Below are 24,751 nucleotides of genomic sequence, written 5' to 3'. Positions count from 1 at the left end.
ATTTATTATGTCAAAAAAGGAATCGGATACGTATTTAAAGTTCTTGCTGCCAAGAAAGTAATTTAATCTAAAATTAAAGATTTTGTCGTAACTTTTAAAAGAAAATCTCACAAAAATCTGAATTTGTTTCATAAGTTTTCTTAAATTAACACACGATAGTGTTTTTTCGTAAATTATCAATGATCCTAATCTATTATCTTATTATCAATTGAAATTGATTATCCGAGTTTATGGTCGTATGTTGGTATGGTTCGTATTTATTTATTTGTTCCTTAGGTTGGTAGTAGTGTCAGAATCGCGAACGGGAAGACATAACGGGTTGTTCTCGTTCCTGTTTTTTTTATTTAAATTATTCGACCCGACGAGCTTTTATTCGTGACTTATTCATGTTTAAAATAATATAAGCCTAATCATAAGTGATTAAATATATTCGCAACATAATGATAATACCCTGTGGTTAAAAAATCGTTTAACAAGTTGGTGAATGTTCTTAATGGCGGCTGAGTGTCAGTGTACTAAATACAAAATGTTTGTGTAGTGTGTGCTCAAACCTATTGGATTATTACGGTGTGATGCCAGTTAGCACTGGTGAGTATCAAATAATGACATCTTAACTCATCAATACGTCTATACGTTTCCATAATAACATATCCAAGTTTAATATGTTTTAGTCGTATAGTTTACGAAACATTGCGTGTTTCCACATATAAATCGGTTTGTAGGCCAGCTTTAGTCAATACACAGCTCGAGGCTAGGCCTGTTGACATTTTAGAGTTATGTACTGTAACAAAATAATGTCGCAAGTTTATTTAGGTCAAATCTTGTTCGGATGCGCGCGCTGTATGTGACGTCACTCTTACCCTGGCCGCACCCCCTTAGAATTCACTTTCAGAATAAGCTATATGTAGCTACAGTTCAACCCCTAAATAGGGCACCTGGATTTTCAGTTATACAATATGTATTTACAAGAGTATTTGACGTCAGGTCAGTATAACTTGCACTGTACGTTACGATTTTAGAAACGATTTGAAATAATTTTTTTACCGCGTTTAATTAATTTTTTTTATTTTTAATCTTTCTTGTATGTTTAATCTTAAAACTTCTTGAAGAATAATATGAGTGTCAATCGTTTTTTTGCATTTAAATGTGATAAAAAATTAATGTTTTTTTTTTTAAATATCACATTAAAGTGTGTGGCAAGGGTAGAAGTACATACAGAAAATATAATACATTATGAATTATTTTTTATATGAACTTGGCCTACTTAACATGTTGCAATCTTTAGAATTTGTAAATAAACAATATAACTTATTACCAACTATACTTTAAATATATATATTTAATACAATTCATTAAAATTTTCTCATATATTTTTTGTATCTAATTTAATTTATGGAAACAATTTTTTTCAAAAATTAAAAAACTTTACATTATTTAAATGGATTTAAATTAAATAAAATTAACCAATATAACAAATAGTGTATTTGGCGTCTTAACTTCTGAACTGATACTTTATGACAGTGAATTACGTAAAAGTAAGTAAAATTAGTTACAAATTATAAATAAATGTTGTTTTGGGAGTAATTGCTTACAATCTTGGTGCCTTCTTATTTCTAATCTTATATAAATGATTATAAGTAAGCCCATAAAAAATAAAAAGGTATTTTTAGTTTTGGCAATTATGAGAACAGTAAGTAAAAGTATTGTTCTCTCTTCATTTGTCTTCCTCATTTATTCAAATGGTCTGCCGTATACTTGGGATGACAAGCACAAGATTTTTATTATTATTTGATGACATAATAGATAGATATTTATTATTATTTGATAACATATCAGACAATATCTAATAATGATAAATAATGCCCTTTCATAGATTAGCTGTGTCGATAAATTAGTGTTGAAATAGTGAAAAGACTAATATTAATCCAAATTTTAAATGATTAGAAACTGGTCTATTCCCTGGAAAGTGATAGACCTAATTGAAGTGCAAAATTTGCCAAAAAATTTATGGCCGTAGAGTAAACTGAGCTCAGCAGCTTATTTAATGTGTACACTATCCTTCCAAAGCATATGGTCTTATGCCATTCTCTTTATAAATTACTAGCTGCCTGTACCGACTTATTGTAAAATAAGGATTATTTATATATCGATATTTTTAATCAGGTTATATCAACATTTACTAATATATCTTTATACCTGTACTCGGTAATGCGTCGTACTACACACCTTGAGGATTTGGCACGCGCACCTCGGGGGTAAGATGCTCTCTCATCTGTCATGTCTATGTGCCACTCTCCACTCCAATGTGTGTGTATGCTAACGATGCTCTGTTTATATTTAAGTATTTTAAATCAAATGTATTTCTTCAAGTAAGTAAGTAAAACTTTACATTAAAGCGTTTTTTAATAGTTACCATTTCACAAAGCATTCTCTACCGAGAAGAAATGGTAAGAAACCGTGGTAACAATATGGTTAGTAATTACAATGATTGTTCCTGTAGGGCTAATCTGAAAGAACAAAACTCGAAACTCACCGCATAAAGCGATACTGTAGGCTATGTCAACTTGGCACCCGACTTTTGAAAATCGATTTTTTTCTTTTTGATTCTTATAGATATTCGTATGTAGTTGATTGTAGCAAAAAAATTTTCTTTTGTAGTAGCTCTAAAAAAAATTGGAGGACATCGAAAATAACTCATCCCCTGGTTTTGTTGACACTCAAAATAAATAGTTGATTCTTGAAGTGAATCGTTTGTAGTTGATTGTATTAAAAAAAATAGAGTATGTACCAATTATAACTTAACATGCAAAAAAAAATTGTTGCTCACTTAAGAATACGAATTATTGAAAAATATAAATAATAATTTATAACTTATACAACAGTGTGTTAAAAATAAAATAAAATACATCGTTTGTAGTAATGTTTATTTCCTTCGTAGTAGCGATCATTTCGTTTGTAGTAACGTCTTTTCGTTTGTAGTAGCGTTAATTTCGTTTGTAGTACCTTCTCTTCGTTTGTAGTAACTTGGCGTATATGACTATCGTTCGTATTTGTTTTGTGAAAGAAAAAAAACTTGTTTTTAAGTTAATTTTTTTTTTTATTTATAAAAAATATTTTTTTTTCGCTTTAACTACAAACGGTTTTTTTCACTACAATCAACTACAAACGATTTGCTTCAAGAATCAACTATTCATTTTGAGTGTCGACTAAATCGTGGGATGAGTTTTTTTCGATGTCCTCTAATTTTTTTTAGAGCTACTACAAACGAAAATAACATTTACTACAATCAACTACAATATTGGATATTGTTTTATAAGTTATCTATCTTAGTAAATATTTTATAGGAAAAAAATTCACACATTTATTGCTACTTTCTTAGCGATCTCTATTTTTTTTTTTGAAAATAAAACACAGCCTCTGTCACTCGCTGATAATGAAGCTTTCTGAAGGTGAAAGACTTTTTAAAATCATATAAGTAGTTTTTAAGTTTATTCATAACAAACAAACAAATTAATATTTTTTCTCTTGATAATATTAGTTTAGATATACAGTAGGATTGTTTTTACAGGGCGGGCGCGGCTCGGGCGCTCGGCGCGGTGATGTCGGGCTCCTGATGAGCCGGCTCCTCTGCTGCCTGCGCGCGCGCCGCCCCGACATGGGCGCCGCTCTCTCGCACCCCCAGGTAAATATCAGCCAGTTATATATTCATAATTCATAAGGGGTAAAGATAAAATAATCTTATATGATAATATAATAATACATATTCCATGCGATTTGCTATTAGCTCAGCTATATTATGCACTGAAAACAGTTGATAAAATGAATCATCGTCATCTCTGCCGTAAGACGTCCACTGCTGGACAAAGGCCTCCCCCAATTTCCACGTTGGCCCGCGACTCTTCCTATGAATAGCAGGGCTGCCGGGGACTAGGGGCCGTGGTTTAGTTGTAACAATCATTGGGTATCCCCCCAATCGCCACGCTTGGCAGACGGGTTGGCGATCGCAGTAACTTGGTCATAGTACATAGAGAGACGCTGCTGCCCGTTCTCTGGTGTATGTATCGAGTCGACTTCTACGTTCCCCACTTGATGAAATGCGGTGGTGATATTCGTCGCCGTCACCACACGGCTAAAATGAATATATCCTTTATTTAGAATATAACTCTAATCCATCTAACTACATATATCTCTTAAATTCTACTTCGAAAGTTCCTATAACAACTTCGCCGACATTCAAAACGCCATTTTGTTACTAATTCGTGATGAATATCGTAGTCTTACAAACGAGAAGTGAAAATGACTTTTTTAAAAAGAATATAAAAATTTACATTTGACTTTATTATAAGAAATACACAAATAACAAACAAAACAATCATTAATTACTTTAAATGCTAACAAAACCAACTAAAAATTATAATTCAAGTAATTGTATGTTCGAAGCACCCAAACTTCGCGCCAAAAGCGTTATCATATTTCTATGACGGGCGACGACGCACTTTTCTTTTTTTTTTTTAATATATTCCGGTACAAGGAACTGCTACATTCGGTCGAAGATTGTTAATGGTAGATTATAAAAGATCTCGACGAAAAATCTTATAATTCATTAGTGAGGAAGGATTAAATTAAAATATTGTCTAATATAGAGCAACCCAAGATGACCCATTGGCTAGAACACGCGAATCTAAACCGATGATCGCGGGTTGAAACCCGGGCGAGGACCATTGAATTTTCATGTACTTGGGTTCATCTCGTGCACAGCGGTGAAAAAAAACCTCGTTAGAAAAAGTGCACGTGTGGAATGAAAATCTTTACGTGTAACTACGGGTTAGTTATATATAGAGGAGCGTCCTGGAGTAAGCTAACCTTCTTCTCAAAAAGGAGACTCTCTTAACCATCTGTAACTTGGGAAATATAATACGAAAAAAAAAATTGAATCCGATATAAAAACTCACCTCTTTATGATATTGTTGTTTTTTTTTGTATTACATCAAACCTAAATATATAATTTGCAGGACGGCGACCCGTGTGACGGCGGAGCGCCCGCGTCTCCACCCACAATGGCCGATGTCATAAGGTTAGTAAACTCGTATTCTGTAACTAACAAAATATTCTTACTGATCGAGTGGATCGCACAAGTGCGTTAATTCGCGTGGGGAATTTTTGATGTTTTTAAGTTCTGTTTCCCACGAAGGAGAATACATAAAAATAAAGCCTAGGTTTATAAACCTTGCTAATGGCTCCCCTCTATTATTTTTATATAATTATATATAAAACGACTATAATACTTAAATACTTACACGTTCACTTTAATTTTACTTACGAAGTCCCGATAACAACTTCGCCGACAAACAAGACGCCATTATTTCAGGAATACATAATGAATGTCACCGATTATAGAAAATTTCGACTAATTACGTCATGTCGATTCGAGATAATTTGTCGTTTATTTATCTTTACTCCTGGACAGCATATAAATAAATAATGAGACCACATTACATTAGAGATGTAAGGGGTTGGAGTTTATTCCTTACAGTGTCAATGTAAGGACGGCGGTGAACGCTACCATCACGGGGCCGACATGCCAGTCAGTCTAACTTAAGAAAAATATTAATATTGTTCAATCACATTAGAAGACATAGTCTTATATAGAGTCCTATCATTGTCGTTAAAAATATTTCATAGTAGCTTTGTGCTCAGGGAGCGTAAGAAGAAGGCGGGCGGCGCGGGGCTGGGCACGCTGCGGAGACGGATCGCCGCCGCGGCGAGGCGGCCGAGGGACGCGCGACCCGACAGAGGTGAGGCGCGCCGGCCAACGACGCAGGCGATGCATGTACACTAGCACTGGCCGAGCCGAGCGGTACGAGCGGTACTCACACCTTCACGGCTAGACGTCACGGGCTGGGTGGTTACGCCCGCAGCAGGTGTTAGATAATCTATGTGTTAGGTCAGGGGATAAGCTATTTCGTCACGGTAGCATGCGAAAGCGATCCCGTATCGCTCCTCGTTAAGACCGTGGGTATTCCGATGTTCGGGGCACACTCGGCGCCTTGGACACCGGCGAGCCCCGCATACCCCTCCACTGTTTCCGTTGTGGAAACGCGTAACGAGTTTTTCCAGCGTTAAAAAAAGGGGATAAGCTATCGCCGCTGGTTTTTTAGTGGGTATTCCGGCATCCTCGGTGCCGACGAGTCCCACATACCTCCTCATGTGTGGGAGACACGAAAATGCGTTGGGCCAGCGATAAAAAAAGTTGATAAGCTATCACTATTTTTAATTTCATCCAAATCGATTCAGTAATTTCATCCACCCGTCCATACAAACTTTCGTGTTCATAGTATTATTTAATGAATGTGCGTTCACAGACACTCGAAATCAGCTTGACAAATTATTTCGTGTATGTTCTTGTAAAACGAAATATTTTCTATCAGTAACCGATCGAGTTACGTATAACGATCCTTTACTATTAACTTACGACCCGTTTTTATAAGGAAACTTTTGTAATTAAAAAATTCTATCATCCGTAAGTAAAACGAATCGTTTCTTTAATATAAAATATAAATAAAAAGTAGAATACTCTACTGAGATATGTAGGTCATTATTAACATAAATGTGTTTATTTGAATAGATTTTCTTTTGTTTTCATTTAAATACATCTTAGCGTTGAAATTTCTCTCGATTAACTTGAAAAAAATAAATAAAAAAACCCAAGAAATAACAATTTACAATTAAAACTAAAATTTGTGTATCCATTATATATCGGATAATGTATTGATTACATCCTCGTAATTAACTTGTTTCCTATCAACGGTACCAAAGTATTTCTGTATTATCGTCAGCAAACAATCACATAAATGCCCTTCGAATAGAATGGCAGATCATTTATGTACAAAAAATAAAAAAGGACCTAAAATTGTTACCCGTGGAACGCCCATTGTCATATTAATCCAGATACTGGTATCCATTAATGGAAACTTGTTAAGTTATTAAACGGATAAATATGAAGCAAGCTCATTGCTACATTTAAAATCGTAATAGCGTATAGAGAAATAATTCATGACGTTCTCAATCGAAAGCTTTCAAGAAATCGATAGCATTTTCTGTTTTCTCTCACACCCCATCCTTCCTACCCCATCCCTTTCTTGTAGTATATATATTTAGATGTATATATTATATTCTGTAAGCCGAGGTGGCCTAGTGGTTAGAACGCGTGAATCTTAACCGATGATCGTGGGTTCAAACCCGGGCAAGCACCACTGAATTTTCATGTGCTTAATTTGTGTTTATAATTCATCTCGTGCTTGACGGTGAAGGAAAACATCGTGAGAGCATAATTTCATTGAAATTATGCCACATGTGTATTCTACCAACCCGCATTGGAGCAGCGTGGTGGAACAAGCTCCATACCTTCTCCTCAAAAAGGGAGAGGAGATCTTAGCCCAGCAGTGGGACATTAACATGCTGTTACTGTATTATATTCTGTTAAATTAAATGGTATTTGATTGTTGTTTATAATGAACAGATAATAAATAAATGTGCTGTAGGATTGGAGGGCGTTAGTATGACGCAGTATGATACTATTGTATTTAATATAAAATATATTGTTTAAGATGTGTATAATTTGTTAAAAATAAATAAATACATAAACACGTTTACACGTTTCGCCATAGTATGTATACATATTGAATAAAACATTGAATGTGCAGGATGCGAGCACGCCCGCTTCATCCGCTCCGTGGTGAGCTCGTGGCGGCTGGCGGAGGTGTTCCTGCTGTGCGAGGAGCTGGAGGCGGGCGCGGCGCTGCGGGACCTCGCCACGCAGGCCGAGCTGGCGCGCGAGCCCGCGCCCGCGCTGCACGCCGACCTCGCGCGCCTCTACCGCGACCGGTCACTGTCGCTCTTTGTATACGCGTCCACACCCAGTGTCGGCGGAAATAGTCGATACGTTATCATAAGGAAAATAGTAAAATCAAAACGGTTGATAAACTGACGAGGAAAAGGTCCTGAACTGTTCTGTCTTTGCCTGTTTATATATAGATAACTAGGTGTGAAGTAAAAAACGCACGTACCCTTTGGGGTTCACGCTTCCTTCATACCAAATTTCATCAAAATCGATTTAGTGGTTAAGCCGAAAAAGCGTTAAAAACAGAGTTATATTTTAGGTAAAAACATAAATTTCTCATATAATAAATATTCAGCAATTTTGTGAATTGTTGCGTTTGTCATATTGTGAAAATTTATAAAACCTTATATTTGGAGACTAAGATGTACGTCACACGAGTAGTTCCTTAATGAATATAATGATCGTTTTGTCATCTGTTTTTGATCAAACATCAGGGAACCAGTATAAACCAATAATGTTCAGATCATTTTTATGACTAGCAATTTTTCGTCAGCGTGAATTTCCGTCCGTGTCGAATATCCTTCAGAATTAATGGACGTTTTAATGTTTATTTCAATTATAGCTACAATTGTTTTGGTAACGCGCACAATTATTTTGAGGCTGTTATTTTGAAATCATAGACAGATAACTCAATTCAATACTTTAACGAAAACAATCTTTTATATAAATTCGTGTACAAAGGCTTTTAGTTAAAGTTAAAACGGTCCCGTTTCCAGGTGGTGGTGCGACGTGGAGGTGGTGGGCGCGGGGTGGTCGCTGCCGGCTCACAGGGTGATACTCGCGGCGCGTTGCACCTACTTTCGGGACCTGCTGATGAGATACCCGAAGTATGTTATCATTCTAGTTATTTTAAATATTACTAAATGCGTAATACATGTGACACCCCCTGACAACGTGTAAGCAAAGTTTCATGACGATCGGTCGAGTGGCTCAAACGTGAAAGCGGAACAAACCAATTAAGAATTATGATAACCGGCGTGTTCCCGCAGCTCGTGCCGCGTCCCGCTGGAGGGCGTGGGCGGCGCGCTGGCCCGCGACGAGGTGGAGGCGTGCGTGCTGGCGCTGTACGCCGGGCCCGCCGCGCCCGCGCCGCGCTGCGACGCCTGCGCCAGTGAGTGCAGATCGCGGGAAGATCAGTAATAATTTCCTCCGGACCGATTTCGGCCACGGCGGCAATCTCAAGGGAGATGAGCCTACTACGCAGGAGATATTATAGTGTACTAGAGTGCGCTAACACAGACACTATTCCCTAACTCTCATAATCCGATATGACTGCTAACTACTGCACGATCGGAAAGAGTTCAGACGCAGGACGGCTTCACGTGCTTTCCGAGGCACGGGAGTATATACACTTCCCATTACCAGACTCCGGGCGGCTACTGAGAATTTTCTGATAGAAAAACTCAATAACTTTTTATTGGCCAACCTTGGGTCAAACCCAGGATAATTAGGCAGTATAAATATAACAATAGCTTTAACTGTTCATTATATTTCAGAGTGGGAGAGGGGGTTGAACTCGGAAGCTGAACTGGATATCATCAGTGTTGAAAACTCGACGCGTAAGTTCTTTTAATATTCGAAAAATGACGAAGACTCGAATTTATAAATCCTTTACGATGTATTATTTGGATTATAAACTGTTTTTGTGCTAAGTCAAATTTCAAAGTCGAACATGTTTTGATAAAACGTTTCTGATGTAAAAAAAAAAACAAACTAATTACATTATTATATCAAGTATTATGTAAAATGTAATTAAAACCAAAATAAGACTGCACATATATTGAATTTCTATGTGAGTAAATTAAAACTATTAAGACATATAAGGTAACAAGAGGTTACTGGTGGTAGGGCTTCGTGCAAGCTCGTCTGGGTAGGTACCACCCACTCATCAGATATTCTACCGCAAAACAGCAATACCTGATATTGTTGTGTTCCGGTTTGAAGGGTGAGTGAGCCAGTGTAATTACAGGCACAAGGGACATAAAATCTTAGTTCCCAAGGTTGGTGGCGCATTGGCTATGAGCGATGGTTGACATTTCTTACAATGCCAATGTCTAAGGGCGTTTGGTGACTTACCATCAGGTGGCCCATATGCTCGTCCACCTTTCTATTCTATAAAAAAAAAAAAAGGTTCGAACTTACTAACGTGTGTGACGTGTCGGCAGTGCGGCGCGGCTGCTCGTGCGGGCGCTCGCGCGTGGACGCGCCCCGCCTGCGCCGCCTCGCCGACCTGCTCGGGTTCGCGCCCGACGCGCTGCACCGCGACATGCGCTACCTGCTCGACTCGGGTACGGCGCGACACGCTCGCTCGTCGCGTGACACCACACGACGTGACGTGACGTGACGTGACGCGACATGACACACTATAACGATGATGACGCTACGTCACAGATTCGAACATAATATGAAAAAACTTTTGTTTATTTTTAAATTATTAATCTGCAGGTGAGCTCTGCGACGCTCGTTTGTCGTGGGTGGTGGAGGGCAGTGGTGGGGGTGGGAACTCCTATGGGTTCCGTAGTGCATTGGAGTTGCCATGCCATCGTCTGCTGCTGGCTGCTAGGTCGAGGTTCTTCAGGTAAGCTTTATATATGTATGTTACTTGCGTGGCTAAGTGTAAACTTTTAAAAGCTATACATTAATATATGTTTGTTGAATATTATGAAAATTTTTAATATGATCTATATTAGAGTATTGAAATAAATTTAAAGCTATCACCGGCTCGGAGTGTCGATTTTACCGATAAGAACCGGTAAGAAACACAGTAGTTAACCTTTTCAATTGTATCACAAAGGTTATGTTAATTATATAGAGTTAAATTACCTTTTTATAATATTACGATATGAGTACGATAGTGTGTTGAATGAAGTGAAACTTTAAAATAAATACTTCTCTTTCTTTTTCTCGCAACGTCATATCTTTCTTCTCTCTCTTGTAACGAAATGTGTCTAATCGAATTAAAATTTTCACTTAAAAACCTTTAAAGTAGTACTCTAAGGAGGTTCGGGGTTCGCTCGGGCTCCGCTACGGGCGGGGGACGGTACTGACCCGCGTGGTGTGTGCAGGAGCGTGATGTCGCGGCGGGGCGGCGCGGGGGGCGCGGGCGGCGCGGTGTGCGTGGATGAGAAGGTGCTGCCGCGCCGGTTCGCGCGCGCGCTGCTGCACGCCGCCTACACCGACCAGGTACCGCGACCGCTGCTCTACGCAAAAAAAAAAAAAAAATTTATCGTCTAATCGGATGCGTTGTCGAACTATATCGAAGCGTTCTCGAGTTCCAGTTTTTACGTATTCGATATGTATGGAATGAAAACAGCGCCATCTAGTGTCAGTAAACGGTATTTCCTACTAATCGCAATAAACGTCAACACTATTGGTTTTTTCTGTCAGAAAATTCTTAAGTAGCAGCCCAGAGTCTGGAAGTTGAAAGTGTGTTACATTCCCGTGCCTCAGAAAGCACGAATAGCCGTTGGTTGTTTTTTATGAACATTTAATATCAAAAGACGTGATAATATTGAATCAAGTATTTCGATTCAATTGTCCCAAATCGATGTATGTAATATTCGCTATGTAAAAATAATAAAATTCCAGGTGGATCTCACGCTGATCGGAAGGAACTCGTCGTCTCCGTCGTCCACCGGCAGCGGCACCAACGGCGGCACCGTGAGTTGGCGTCATCATTGACTCGCTGATTTGTTAAATACTAGTGTTCGCCCATTGGTCGAATTCCGCCTTAAACATTAATGAAAATTTGGGAAAAACGTTTGGGTTCACGTGTTTCTGATATTATTTTTTTTTTCTCTTATTTCCTATTTTTTTTTATTGATAACTAAAGCTCGTCAATCGTAAACATATAAAAAGAAACTCGATCGACGAACAGACAGAGAAAAAGATAGTGAATCGTTTTGTCTTTGTCTAATTACGAGTATGTATAGCTTAGTTTCGAGAGGTGGGGGGCTTAAGGTACGCTTTGTCCTTTTCTGTAATGTTTCTCCTCAAAGGGATAAGTCTTAGCCCAGCGTTTGGATTTTTTTATTATTAAAATAAAATTATATAGTTTTCAAAATATAGTCTGTTTTTCAAATGTGCTTTTTTTATATAAAAAAACACATTTGAAAAACAAACCGACCGGTTAATGGGCCAGCTGGTGGTAAGTGGTCACTATCGCCCATAGACATTGGCGCTGCAAGATATATTGATCGTTCCTTACATCGCCAAAGCGCCACCACCCTTGGGAACTAAGATGTTATGTCCCTTGTGCCTGCAGTTACACTTGCTCGCTTACCCTTCAAACCGGAAAACACTGATGAGTGAGTGGGACCCACCCAGGCGAGCTCGCCCAAATCTGTACCATCAAGTTATCTGTTTTCGTTTACAGCTCCGAGGAAACGGTCCGAGAGGGTCGTCTATACAGATGTTGGACGACGCGTTTCAACTGTACGAGATAGCGAGGTGAGGCGAACGTCCCCTTATAGAAACTAATTCATGTAATATTTTTTCTCCTTAGTAAAAAAGTTAATTGATTACATGTCTTTAAATTCTGAGATATTCAATCCCTTGTCGGATAAATGGAAGACATTGGGTTTTCTGTTAAGAAATTCTTCAGCGTCGGGAGGCTCGGAGCGGTATCGCACCCGCAGAGTACGTTAAAGCGCTGGTCCCCAGTGTGAACTATATCAGGGCGTGTAGCGTAACTGTGTTCCCGCACTCACTTTCCGCAGGTTCCTGGAGATGCCGATCGTGGCGCAGGGCTGCGAGGACGCGGCGGCGCGCGCGCTGTCGGCCGACACGCTGCCGCACGCGCTGCGCTGGGCCGCCGCGCCGCACGCGTCCGCCTGGCTGCACCGGTGCGGGCACGCCTCACTTATTACATTGTTTCGTAACGAGCAAGTACACTGATGCGCAGATAAAGTTAATATATATATTATATATATATTAATGTTACCGAAACAAAATACCGAAAATAAAATAACAGTGAAACGTTCCAAACGTATGAACTCGTCGGTACCGTTGACACGAAAAAATTGATTACATTTGTGGCGCGGTCGCAGTCAGGCGATGCGCTACCTGCGCGACGAGTTCCCGGCGGTGATGGCGGCGAGCGCGGCGGCGCGGCTGCCGCACGGCGCGCTGTGCGCGGCGCTGGCGTCGCCCTTCCTGCAGGCCAGCGAGGCGCAGGCGCTGCGGGCGCTGCTGCGCTGGGCCGAGCGCGCCGCGCAACCGCCCCGGCCCAGCCAGCTTACCAACGGTACGGGAGCCTTGTTCTATCATATATCATCAAACGTTGCCTATTAAATCGCCCATACGAGCATACGGCTTTTTTTCCCTGTTTAGAAAACCTTTGTTAGAAATATTTAAATCCCTAACTTCTAATCAAAATCTACATCCATCTTTGTTTTATTTATAAGTCAGTTAAGGTGGTTTGAACACGATACGCGTTTACATATGCGGATTTCGAGCGAGGAGAGGCTTCCGTTTCCCTAACATGTGAGTGGCACCCGCAGAGCCCAACCTGGTGTGGCATACGACGCACGCGCGTCGCGGCGCCCGCGGCCGGCGCGCCCCGCCCGACGCTGCGCTGCGCGAGGCGCTGCAGGACCTGCTGCCGCTGCTGCGCCTCGAGCACCTGCCGCCCGACTGCGACGTGCTGCAGCAGGTCGCCGACACCATCTGATTGTAGCACTAAATACCTGACATCTCCTTAAATGAAAATAAGATAATATACTAATCCTAATATTATAGATGTGAAAGTGAGTTTGTTTATCTGTAATAATAAGTATAAAAATGTTTGTGTTATTTATGACTAGATTTGTTGCTCGGGGGGGGGGGGGGGGGGGGGGTTACGTACCCTATCTCGTTTTCTGTACCCCGGACAACGTGTATGCAAAGTTTCATAACATGATCGGTTAAGTATCGGTATCGGTTGAAAGCGTAACAAACAAACCCACATTCGCAATCGCATTCACAATATTAAGTCGTTCCTTATTATTACGGATTACTTGCGGTCAATTTGTATTATGTATAAGTGCAATGCGCAGGCCATCCGTCGCGGCATCGTGTCGGCGCCGGCGGTGTCGGAGCGCGGCTCGGCGGACGCGTGGCTCGGTCGCGGCGCCTTCCGTCCGCCGCGCTGCTTCCTGCCCTACCTCGACGAGATCAAGGTAAATACACACCAGTTGGACGCAACGTTTCTGTGTGGAACGGTCTAGTTAAACGTTACTTCGGTCCGCAGGCCCTGCTCGAGGACCAGTCGCTGCCCGAGGCGGAGCTGGCGCGAGCTCGTCTGCGTCTCGCGCAGCGCATTCCGGACACGCTGTATATGGTGGCGGCGGCGCGACGGCAACATGACGCGGATGGTCAATATCGTTTCCTACTCTGTGACGTCATCGTATGCGCTCGCTAATGATTATTTATATTAGTCTACTGGAATATCAATATTGTAAGTGGGCGTGACCCCGCAGGCGCGCACGCGGTGTCGGACGGCGCGCGCGCGTGCGTGTCTGCGCGCACGCTGAGCGCGCTGCGCGCCCGCGCCGCCGAGCTGCGCGCCGCGCCGCCCGCGCTGCGCGCCCTGCGCCTGCACGCGCCCGACACGGCGCTCGTGCGCCGGCAGGTGAGCCGCACGCCGCGCACCCTTTAACGTTTGACGAACTCTCTTATGATATTAAATACATTGTAAAAAGTGTAGAATTCGACTTCGAAAATTTACGCTTTATTTGAAATTGGAATAGGAGAGCGTCATGCCGTTTGCCGTCACGGCACACGGATCGTTCTCGCCCCCCGAGGCGTCAGTAGATGTTTCACTTTGAAAAGTACTTACCGTACACTGTTGATATATTTTGTAATTATGTGAGTCCATTTGAAAGTCTATTGTATCAAATGTTAAACATTTTGACTTATTCGAGGCCTTTGATTGGGTAAAAATACTTATTTGACTCTGATTGAATATGAACGACTTAGGAGTTTTCTTGAATCTTTTAAAATTTTGGGAGTCTCACAGGGAACAATTTTTGGTTTATTTCTTTTCCTTATTTATACAATTCATATTCTTTACAATGTAAGTGGCAAATATGATAATATTGTTTGCTGATGAAATAATATATTTGTAACAGAAACGTTGCATTTGTTGCATACATATATATATATATATATATCGGAATTACGTATTCGTTTCCAGATAGCACTGCGTGCGGTCCGTGAGATGTCGCTACCGGACTCGTGCGCAGAGCTGCTGCTGAGTGAAAGCGACGCGCCCGAAGACAGGTACGCCAATAACACAGATTTGAAATTTTTAATTTTCTACGAAGGCAGTAAAGGCTAACGTTTCAGAATAAAAAGATTGTGAATCAATCTCACGTGGAATCTTGCGTACTATTATGTAAACCAGAAATATTAGCTTTTGCTATATCAGAGAAGCGTGTTCCCACCAACCAGAGTTGAATGGACGGGAGTCCGGATTAGAACAATTTGCAGAATAATAAGGAACACATACATGTTGATTTCGACTTACGAAATGAGACGGCCGATGAAATTGTGGAGAAATTTATACATATCTAGGGGGGGGGGGGGTGAACATTCTTGGCCCTACTTGGGTGTACCCAATACTGATTCAGATTAACGCGATCACTTTCACTGGTGGTAGGGCTTTGTGCAAGCTCGTCTGGGTAGGTACCACCCACTCATCAGATATTCTACCGCAAAACAGCAATACTTGATATTGTTGTGTTCCGGTTTGAAGGGTGAGTGAGCCAGTGTAATTACAGGCACAAGGGACATAAAATCTTAGTTCCCAAGGTTGGTGGCGCATTGGCTATAAGCGATGGTTGACATTTCTTACAATGCCAGTGTCTAAGGGCGTTTGGTGACCACTTACCATCAGGTGGCCCATATGCTCGTCCACCTTCCTATTCTATAAAAAAAAAAAAAGATCTATCATTGTTAGTGTTGTAACCTGTAACATAAGTGCTCGTGTCGCAGGGAGGGCGGCGCGGAGTGGGAGGGGCGAGCCAACACGTCCGCCTCGCGCAGCGACGTCGACGACGACTGCTGCAGGTCCTTTATCAAACCATGTCTTATATTATATTGACAAAGTGTGTCCCACTCGTAATCGTTGGGGCGGCGCACACCACACGACTGGAGAGTACAGGTTCAGGATTAACAAACGTAATAGTCTAGTAGCTTAAGGCAGCCTGCTGATTCCGAGGTTCTAGGTTCTAACCTCGAGTCGGACTAATAAAAACTTATTGGTTTTTTACATTAGGAATTTCTCAGAACACACATGTAAATCGGATTGCACGTAAAGCTTGCGCCTGAACTGTACTCTCATCGAATTCTCCATCCCATTTAATTATGGGAGTGTGGGTATTCGATGATACGACAATTTTTGAGTATTACCACACACACATACACACCGACCCTTTATTGATGAATTAATGTGCATTAAACACTCAATTTACCATTGTTAGTACTAGATGTCGCTACTTGCAGACACACATACACACACGCACACTTGTCTTTTGGCTAGTCGCTACAAACATTGGCTAGCCGATTTAGACATGGCTGATTAATCATAAAATCACAATTTTCCACCAGTCGCTCACTTAACATGTGTGTTAACATTTTTGTAGTATTGAATTGTTTAATTTCATTTCTCAGATCCGGTTCGGGATCGCTGCGCTGCGCTTCCGGTGGTGCCTCGACGAACGCTTCACTAGGTATGTTTAACTGAATCGAATACGTATATAGGTAGGTGGGACACTTGATGGTAAATGGACAACACTGCCCTTAGACGTTGACGCATTTCCATCACCAATGAATTTTCATGTGTAATTTGTTATTATAATTAATTCAAACCCTCTCCTCAAAATGAGAGAGGCCTTAGCTCAGATGAGGGTACTAAGAGTAACCTCTCTATTTTCTTTTTATTTATTTTTTATAGAATAGGAAGGTGGACGAGCATATGGGCCACCTGATGGTAAGTGGTCACCAAACGCCCTTAGACATTGGCATTGTAAGAAATGTCAACCATCGCTTATAGCCAATGCGCCACCAACCTTGGGAACTAAGATTTTATGTCCCTTGTGCCTGTAATTACACTGGCTCACTCACCCTTCAAACCGGAACACAACAATACCAAGTACTGCTGTTTTGCGGTAGAATATCTGATGAGTGGGTGGTACCTACCCAGACGAGCTTGCACAAAGGCCTACCACCAGTATTTTCTTTTACAGCATAAATAATAGTATATCTTCGTTTTTTCTGAAGTCGGTTAAAAACTGATATTAATTGTTTTGCTCGCAGATAACCAACGTGCTGGTACTTGTCGACGAGAACTTCCCGCCAGACCTTTGGAAACCCACCACAGGTAATCAATAATAATACTACTACTATACTAATAGAAATATGAGAGTAACTGTGTCTGTCTGTTACGCTTTTACGGCTAAACCACTGAACTGATTTCGATGAAATTTCATATGAAGCAAGCTTGAACCCCAAGAAAATAAAGTAGCCTAGTATGTCCTACTTTTTTCCTTGGGATAGTTTGGGCCGTGCGTTGATATGCCAGTCCGTAACAGCCTGTGAATGTCCCACTGCTGGGCTAAAGGCCTCCTCTCCCTTTTTGAGGAGAAGGTCTGGATCTTATTCGACCACGTTGCTCTAATGCGGGTTGGTGGAATACACATGTGGCGGAATTTCAGTGAAATTAGACACATGCAGGTTCCTCACGATGTTTTCCTTCACCGTAAAGCACGAGATGAATTATAATCACAATTTAAGCCCATGAATATTCAGTGGTGCTTGCCCGGGTTTGAACTCACGATCATCAGTTAAGATTCACACGTTCTTACCACTGGGCCATCTCGGCTTTATATATGATATGCCAGTCAGTCAGTTATTACATTTTAGAAATTTTCAACATTTTTTTTCATTCAAGATAAATTAGTTGTTCTATATTATATTTGACAACTATTGCCGATAGATGGCGTTATGCGCCCATATACATCTGATACTACAAGAGTCGAACCTAACCATTTGTGATAACCACCAGGAGCGGCAGCTGGTCTCGCGCGCGCCTGTCGGCCGCCGTGCCCGACGTGGCGATGGCGCCCAACGCGAACACGCACCTGCTCACCGCGCGGGACTACCCGCACCCCCACCCCCACCCGCACCCGCACCCCGCGCACCCGCACCCCGCACATCAGGCGCTGCATGGAGCAGGTCAGCTTTAAATACTAGTAATACAATTTTACAAGGTATTCCTAATATAATACCTCAATTTTCAAATACTAATAATGAAGCTTGACAAGCGAGTGGGTTATTTGATGGTGAGTGGTCGCCGTCACCCATAGACACTGGCTGAGGAAGCAAGAATTACTTTACTCTATTAATACGGGGACAATCTTGGAATTTAATTATACGCATAGTGCCGACCTGTCTTCTGTCTGACAAGAGCTCACTAATGTTTTGTTATATTATGTTTGTTGTTAATAGTTTCTAGCGGCATGCTACTAAAATGACTTAATAGCAATTTCCTTCCCCCGCAGAGCTGGTGGGTGTGTTGCAGCTGGACCTGGGCGACGGCGCTACGCACACGCCCCGACCTGGTCGGTGTCCCTACAAAAATCTTAAATAGAAATTTGATCGCTATAAAGTAGAAATTTTTTATAAGGATATTTTATAACGCACCCCCTTTAATGGTCCAGGTTCCCGCGCCCAGCGTGCCGCCAGACAGCACCGGGAGCACTCGCAGGTGAGGCGCACTCATGAGATACCACGTTATCGCAATCTCGTCACGATGTTTGTCTGTCTGCGTGGGTAACAGCCTTTGTTTCAGACAGTTTGTCTGTTATATGTATTATTATAATTATAGACTGGCTGTGAGCCGCGGTTTAATTCTCGTTCATTTTACATGATAAAATAATTTTGTAATTTTTACACGTTTTTAAGATTACCCCGGACAAACAGACAGACAGCAGGAATAAAAAAAAAATTGATTTTGTTCAATCAATTTAATAAGAGGCAGTAGTTTTGAAACTACACTGACTTCAGTTTTGTTTATTTGTATAGACACACTATTTTATATAATCCAATATAGAAGTTTTGTAAATAATGCAACGTGTGTCGTATCAGAGCGGCTGTGCGCGGCGAGACTCGGACGAGCTGCGCGCAGCCATCGAGCTGTCCGTCATGCGAGGTGAGCTGCGGTTGGCGGAACGAGAGCATTATGCCCGGTTTACATTATTCCAGTCCAGCGATCTAGTCCAGTACTGGATTGCTTACTGGAAAAATGTAAACCGGCACTGGAATGAACTGAATCCAATCCAGTACATTCCAGTGCCGGTTTACATTTTTCCAGTAAGCAATCCAGTACTGGACTAGATCGCTGGACTGGAATAATGTAAAACGGGCATTATTTACTGTTCGTTACGGTAGAATAAGCATGTTTTCAATAAATAAATAAAAAATAACAACCGACTTTCGAAATTTGTCTGAATGCTGCGAAGAAAAACTTAACAATGTCCAATACTAATGAAATATACATGACCACCATAGGTGGTAATATCACAAGGAGCTGTACTAAGCCAAACGTGAAATGAATCAACAAAAACAGTTCATTAAAAAAATTATAAAATATTTTTCTCTATGGCCCGGACATAGAGTAAGATTTTTTTTTATAGTCTGTTAAAAATATAATTACAATTGTCGTTGAAAAGTTTTGATGTGAATTTTAAATAATAACGCTTTAAAACAGTCCTGACTGGTGGTAGGGCTTTGTGCAAGCTCGTCTGGGTAGGTACCACCCACTCATCAGATGTTCTACCGCAAAACAGCTGTACTTGGTATTGTTGTGTTCCGGTTTGAAGGGTGAGTGAGCCAGTGTAACTACAGGCACAAGGGACATAACATCTTAGTTCCCAAGGTTGGTGGCGCATTGGCGATGTAAGCGATGGTTGACATTTCTTACGCCAAATCTATGGGTGTTGGTGACCACTTACCATCAGGTGGTCCATATGCTCGTCCGTCCTATTCTATAAAAAAAGTCTACAGTAGGATGATATCAGCTTTACTTTGTAATATATGTTCATACTATGTTAACATTGTAGCATACTCGTCGCTCCAAGTGGCGAGACGCGGGCCCTCCCATATCGCTGATCTCCTCCCGCCGCCAGGTGTGTATATATCTGTTTCACTCTAACACGAACGAAACTATAACTAGAAATGAAAATTTTATTGAGGCTGTTACTGAACGCACGGAAGAACGTCATGTCGTGTTGGCGGCCTTTTTTTTTTGTCCGGTGTCCAAGGTGCCGAGTGCGCCCCGAACATCGGAATACCCACTAAAAAACCAGCGGTACCGTTTCCGTCTTAACGAGGAGCGCCACGGGATCGCTTTGTGTTTTGTTCACGTGTGCGTACAAAAGAAAGGGTCCGCCCCGGGCCCGCGTCGGTCCGTGTCGCCGTTACCAGTCGTCCATACGCGCGTAACGTGTTGCAGACTTCGCGGCGGTCCGGAGCCGCGCCCCGCCGAGCCCGCCCGCGCCGCCCGCGCCGCCCGCGCCGCCCGCCGCGCGCGCCCGCGGTGAGTCTCGCCTCTCTTTCACACACGCGGCACTCCCGTATGTCATCATGTGCTTTTTCAGTCGCCGTTTCAATATTTCAAGTGCACGGAGAACTCAGTTCTACAGAGTTCTTCATCTGTGTATATGTATGTTCGTTTGTTCGTGAATATGTCTTTTTCCTGTTGGTGCGTTAATTAAACATTAAATAATAAAAAAAATATTAAATTCGATAAACGTTGCACTGAAGTTCGGTGATAATGTTTTGGTTCATTCGATTACAGTGACCGCTACGAGTAGCTCGGACGGTAGGCGCGGGTGCTCCGTCCCGGGACCGAGTGGGGTCGGGACTGGCTCGGGCGGGGCGAGCGGGACGGCCGGGACGATCGGCGGGTCTGGCGGGACGCTGAGCGCGGCACGGAGTAGTGCGAGTCGTAGTCCGAGCCCGAGACGGAGTCCGTATCCCTTGTACACGTTGTATGCACAGCGGGACTACAGGTAACGTTCGCTTTAAACTGTATAGAAATATTTATACTATATATTCTGGAGTGGAAACCAGCCTTGACAAACGTAGCGTAGGGCGCCCTCTAGCTAGATGGAGTGACGATATACGCAAAGTAGCTGGCAGCGGATGGAGATTGAGAGCTGAAGATCGAGCTCAGTGGCGCGCCATTGGACCTATGTGTCCAGCAGTGGACAACGAAGAGTTGATGATGATACTATTCAAATAGTAATTCAATCCTATTGGCTAACGACATTTATAGGTCCTGCTATGTCATTTTTAAACGGTAAATGTTGTCACTAGGTGGTAAGGCTTTGTGCAAGCCCGCTTAGGTAGGTACCACCCACTCATCGGAAATTCTACCGCAAAGCAGCAATACCGCCGGTTTGAAAGATGAGTGACCCAGTGTATCTACAGGCACAAGGGTCATAACGCCTTACTTCCCAAAGTTGATGGTCCATTGGTATAGCAAGGAATGGTTAATATTTCTTACATCGCCAATGTCTATGGGTGGTGGTCTCCGCTTACCATCAGGTGGCCTATTAACCCGTATATATCGGTAAATCACGATATAAACATTTCTCCTTCACCGATTACTGCTTTGGAGGATACCGTTCATAATGCTTATAATATTATTAGAACTATAATGGTGACCATTTTAAATTACAGCCGGTCGGAGAGCTACGGACGGTCGAGTCGGAGCCGCGGACACAGCCCTGCGTACGCGTGACCACCGACCTCGCACGGTGAGACAGACAAACATACGCCATTGTATATACATATAAAAAAGTATACACACAACCAGCCAGCTTAAATAATGTTGACTTAACCAAATTTAGGAATAATTTAGAAAGAAATACATTTGTAAATTACTTGTCTGTAAGTAGAGGAGAAGGTTTTGAGCTCATTCCACGTTCACGTTTCAAGTTACCTTACGATGTTGTTCTTAAAATACTGGTGGTAGGGCTTTGTGCAAGCTCGTCTGGGTAGGTACCACCCACTCATCAGATATTCTACCGCTAAACAGCAGTACTCGGTATTGTTGTGTTCCGGTTTGAAGGGTGAGTGTACCAGTGTAATTACAGGCACAAGGGACATAACATCTTAGCTCCCAAGATTGGTGGCACATTTGCTATACAAATACAAATTTCTATGACCCAGTCCAGTCAGTTGGTGACCACTTACCAACAGGTGTACCCATTTGCTCTATAAAAAAAATTAAATAGTCCAGTTTTGAAACACAATATTTTGGCTGTTAATAATAAATAATGGCTTTAATATAAAGTAGTTTAGCGGATGCTGTCTCCTTTCGAATGTCAAATCAATGATGAACAGAAAGGAAGAAATTATTCATTAACTAAACTGCTAAAACAACCTTTTTAACTAAGGCTTTGAGTGAAATTAACAGCTTGTATATGTCCCACTGCTGGGCTAAGTCCTCATCTACATTCGAACATAACGCCACAAGTAATTAATTATAATTTAATTTTAACAGATGGAGTCTAACAGGGCAGACTGACAAATCCGTGTAATGGAACGTCTCGTGTAGTTCGTAGTGTAATGTCTATGATCTCAGCCCGTCGCGTGTTGATGAACGGGACGCACAGCGCCGTCTGACAACAACAGCAACAACATCAACAACGACAACAACGAATACTCAATATTGTACACCAATTTCAATAGTTAAATAAACAATGCAATGTCTGGAACGGAGGCCTGTAAGCAGACCATGCCTTAATTGGTGCATCAGTGCTTTGTGCTGTCCATTGGATTGAAGGCTTCATCGCTAGAGACTTATCTAGGCCTTTGGGTTTATAATGAGATTAGACACTAAGCAATGTTTATATTTATAATATATTGGGGTAACCGTTTTGACTAATTTCCGCCCGTGTCTTCGCCCGCTTAGATGTTAGATTATGTTAGATCGTTTGTGTAATTAAGCCCTGAAAGCGCAACACATTTAATTTAGCATATTCTTTATAATAAATATATAATGAATGAAAATCGCTTAGGGATTTTCGAAATTTCCCCAATATTTTTTATTATTCAATGAAAAATACAAATTAAACTCCGGGGTGTACTTAGACTAGCTTTGACCTAGTCCTCTGGTATGTAGATTATACTGGGAAGAATCGGTAAGAAACTTAGTAATATTCAGTTGCCCCAATATTTATCATTTAGGAGACTATCAGATGCCGTTATTCTCTCTTCAAACCGTGTCTTATGTTTATAAAAACACAGGCCAGAATCGAACCTGCTACTTTCATATAATTATGTATAATCAAGCCAATAAATGAAAAAAGTGTATCATATACATTTTTTTAATGGATTTTGTTAAGAAAAAAACCGATTACAAATATTTACCATAATTTGCGTTTCAAATAAAAACTTAACAATGTGAAATTGTAACGGGACCACCTTGGAGCCACTGAACTTAACACAAAAATAATCCGAATTGGTTCATGAACTTAATTGATACAAACATACATACAAACGAACCTAGTACCTCATCCTTTTTTGAAGTCGGTTAAGAGTATAATTTGTATATCCATTACAATCCTGTAACTTTATTTTTTTTTATTTCTAAACAGTTCTCGACGTGAAACTTCGTACGTAACGTTTGCGTGCAACGTTTATGCCGAAAAATGGTTGCACTTATAAGATTTTCTATTTGTGAATATAAATTCTCTTACGTTTTAGTAAAAGCGAGAACACGGCGACGGATACGGTGTACGGCAATGTTAAACTATAAATATTGTAAATAAATTGTATAGTTATGAAATTGTATGATAATATTAATTAAGCGATTATAATCCTTAATTATATGTAATATAAGATTCATTATTGAATAATTGTTGACTTGTTTCGTTAATCAATTCAAGTATCATAAATAATTCCGCATTTAAAATTGTAATAAATACTTTTTTTACAAAATGATTTTTTTTTTTGGTTTTTGGTACTTTTAAAAGGTCTTAACTGCATATATTTGTTTTTTTTTTTCTTGTAACAAATAAAAAGAAATACAAGAAACAGTATTTACTGGGTTATACGAGCCAAAATTAATAAAATTAAGAAGACTCAACTGTCAACTGATCAGCTTATACTTTTATTATTTTCGTAACCAACAAAACATTTGCTTACACAAGTGACGTCATGACCACAGAACAATATGGCGTCCATTGCGTGTAGCGTTTTCGTTAAATTGCGCGCGAAATTTGAAATACTTTTCGATTCAATAAGGAACACTACAAAAACACTATAGAATATAATTGACACACTTTTCAAATTTATTATAATGATGTAAGAAGACCGCATATATTATTACTATTTTTTTTTATTTGGATGTTTGTTTTATATCTTTAAAAAATTTATGTTTTTTAAAAAAAATCGACTGGAATGTCAATTCTTAAACTAGAAATGTTGAAATATTTGTAATTACACACGACCGAAGAAGTTTTGGTCGGATCCGAGCTATAAGTGTAGTGCTCTCCCACTTTCAATTTAATGTCAAATTTGTTCATTTGTCGTTACTTCTCTGATGACTTTTATAACAACAATATAAGCTATAGTCTGTTCCACTAAAGCTTAGATTGTTGTTACAAAAGTCTTGAGTAATTCATTTTAAAGATTTAATTCAAAATAATTAGGCAGTTCATCGCATTCAATGTCGGCAAGAATGCTAACGTTTGCCCTTCGAAAATTGCTTTTTTATCGATGAACGTAAGACCAAGTTTTAAATCTTTAATTATGGTTATTACTTCAACTGCTTCGAAACGTTACGTTACGTCCATCTTG

General features: G+C 40.8%; 1 protein-coding gene across 1 annotated transcript; it reads left to right on the top strand.

The window, feature by feature from the left end:
- Window positions 1-302: 302 nt before the first annotated feature.
- On the top strand, window positions 303-23,882 carry LOC126779888 (BTB/POZ domain-containing protein 7). Its single transcript, XM_050504038.1, has 32 exons — window positions 303-588; window positions 3,569-3,682; window positions 5,013-5,074; window positions 5,698-5,795; window positions 7,704-7,884; window positions 8,617-8,727; window positions 8,890-9,011; window positions 9,397-9,459; window positions 10,066-10,188; window positions 10,346-10,478; window positions 10,966-11,083; window positions 11,489-11,560; window positions 12,276-12,349; window positions 12,619-12,744; window positions 12,949-13,145; window positions 13,402-13,553; window positions 13,936-14,058; window positions 14,130-14,253; window positions 14,359-14,510; window positions 15,075-15,160; window positions 15,875-15,949; window positions 16,553-16,611; window positions 17,198-17,261; window positions 17,946-18,115; window positions 18,442-18,501; window positions 18,601-18,647; window positions 19,028-19,091; window positions 20,002-20,067; window positions 20,394-20,477; window positions 20,739-20,952; window positions 21,626-21,702; window positions 22,452-23,882. Exons 2-31 carry the CDS (start codon window positions 3,614-3,616, stop codon window positions 21,684-21,686), a joined length of 3,150 nt encoding a protein of 1,049 aa, XP_050359995.1. The 5' UTR covers window positions 303-588; window positions 3,569-3,613; the 3' UTR covers window positions 21,687-21,702; window positions 22,452-23,882.
- Window positions 23,883-24,751: the final 869 nt, after the last annotated feature.

Source organism: Nymphalis io, chromosome 30 (assembly GCF_905147045.1).
Source record: "Nymphalis io chromosome 30, ilAglIoxx1.1, whole genome shotgun sequence".
NCBI classification, from domain to species: domain Eukaryota; kingdom Metazoa; phylum Arthropoda; class Insecta; order Lepidoptera; family Nymphalidae; genus Nymphalis; species Nymphalis io.
Note: the sequence above shows the minus strand (reverse complement) of the source record. Positions and strands in the feature narration are given on the sequence as shown.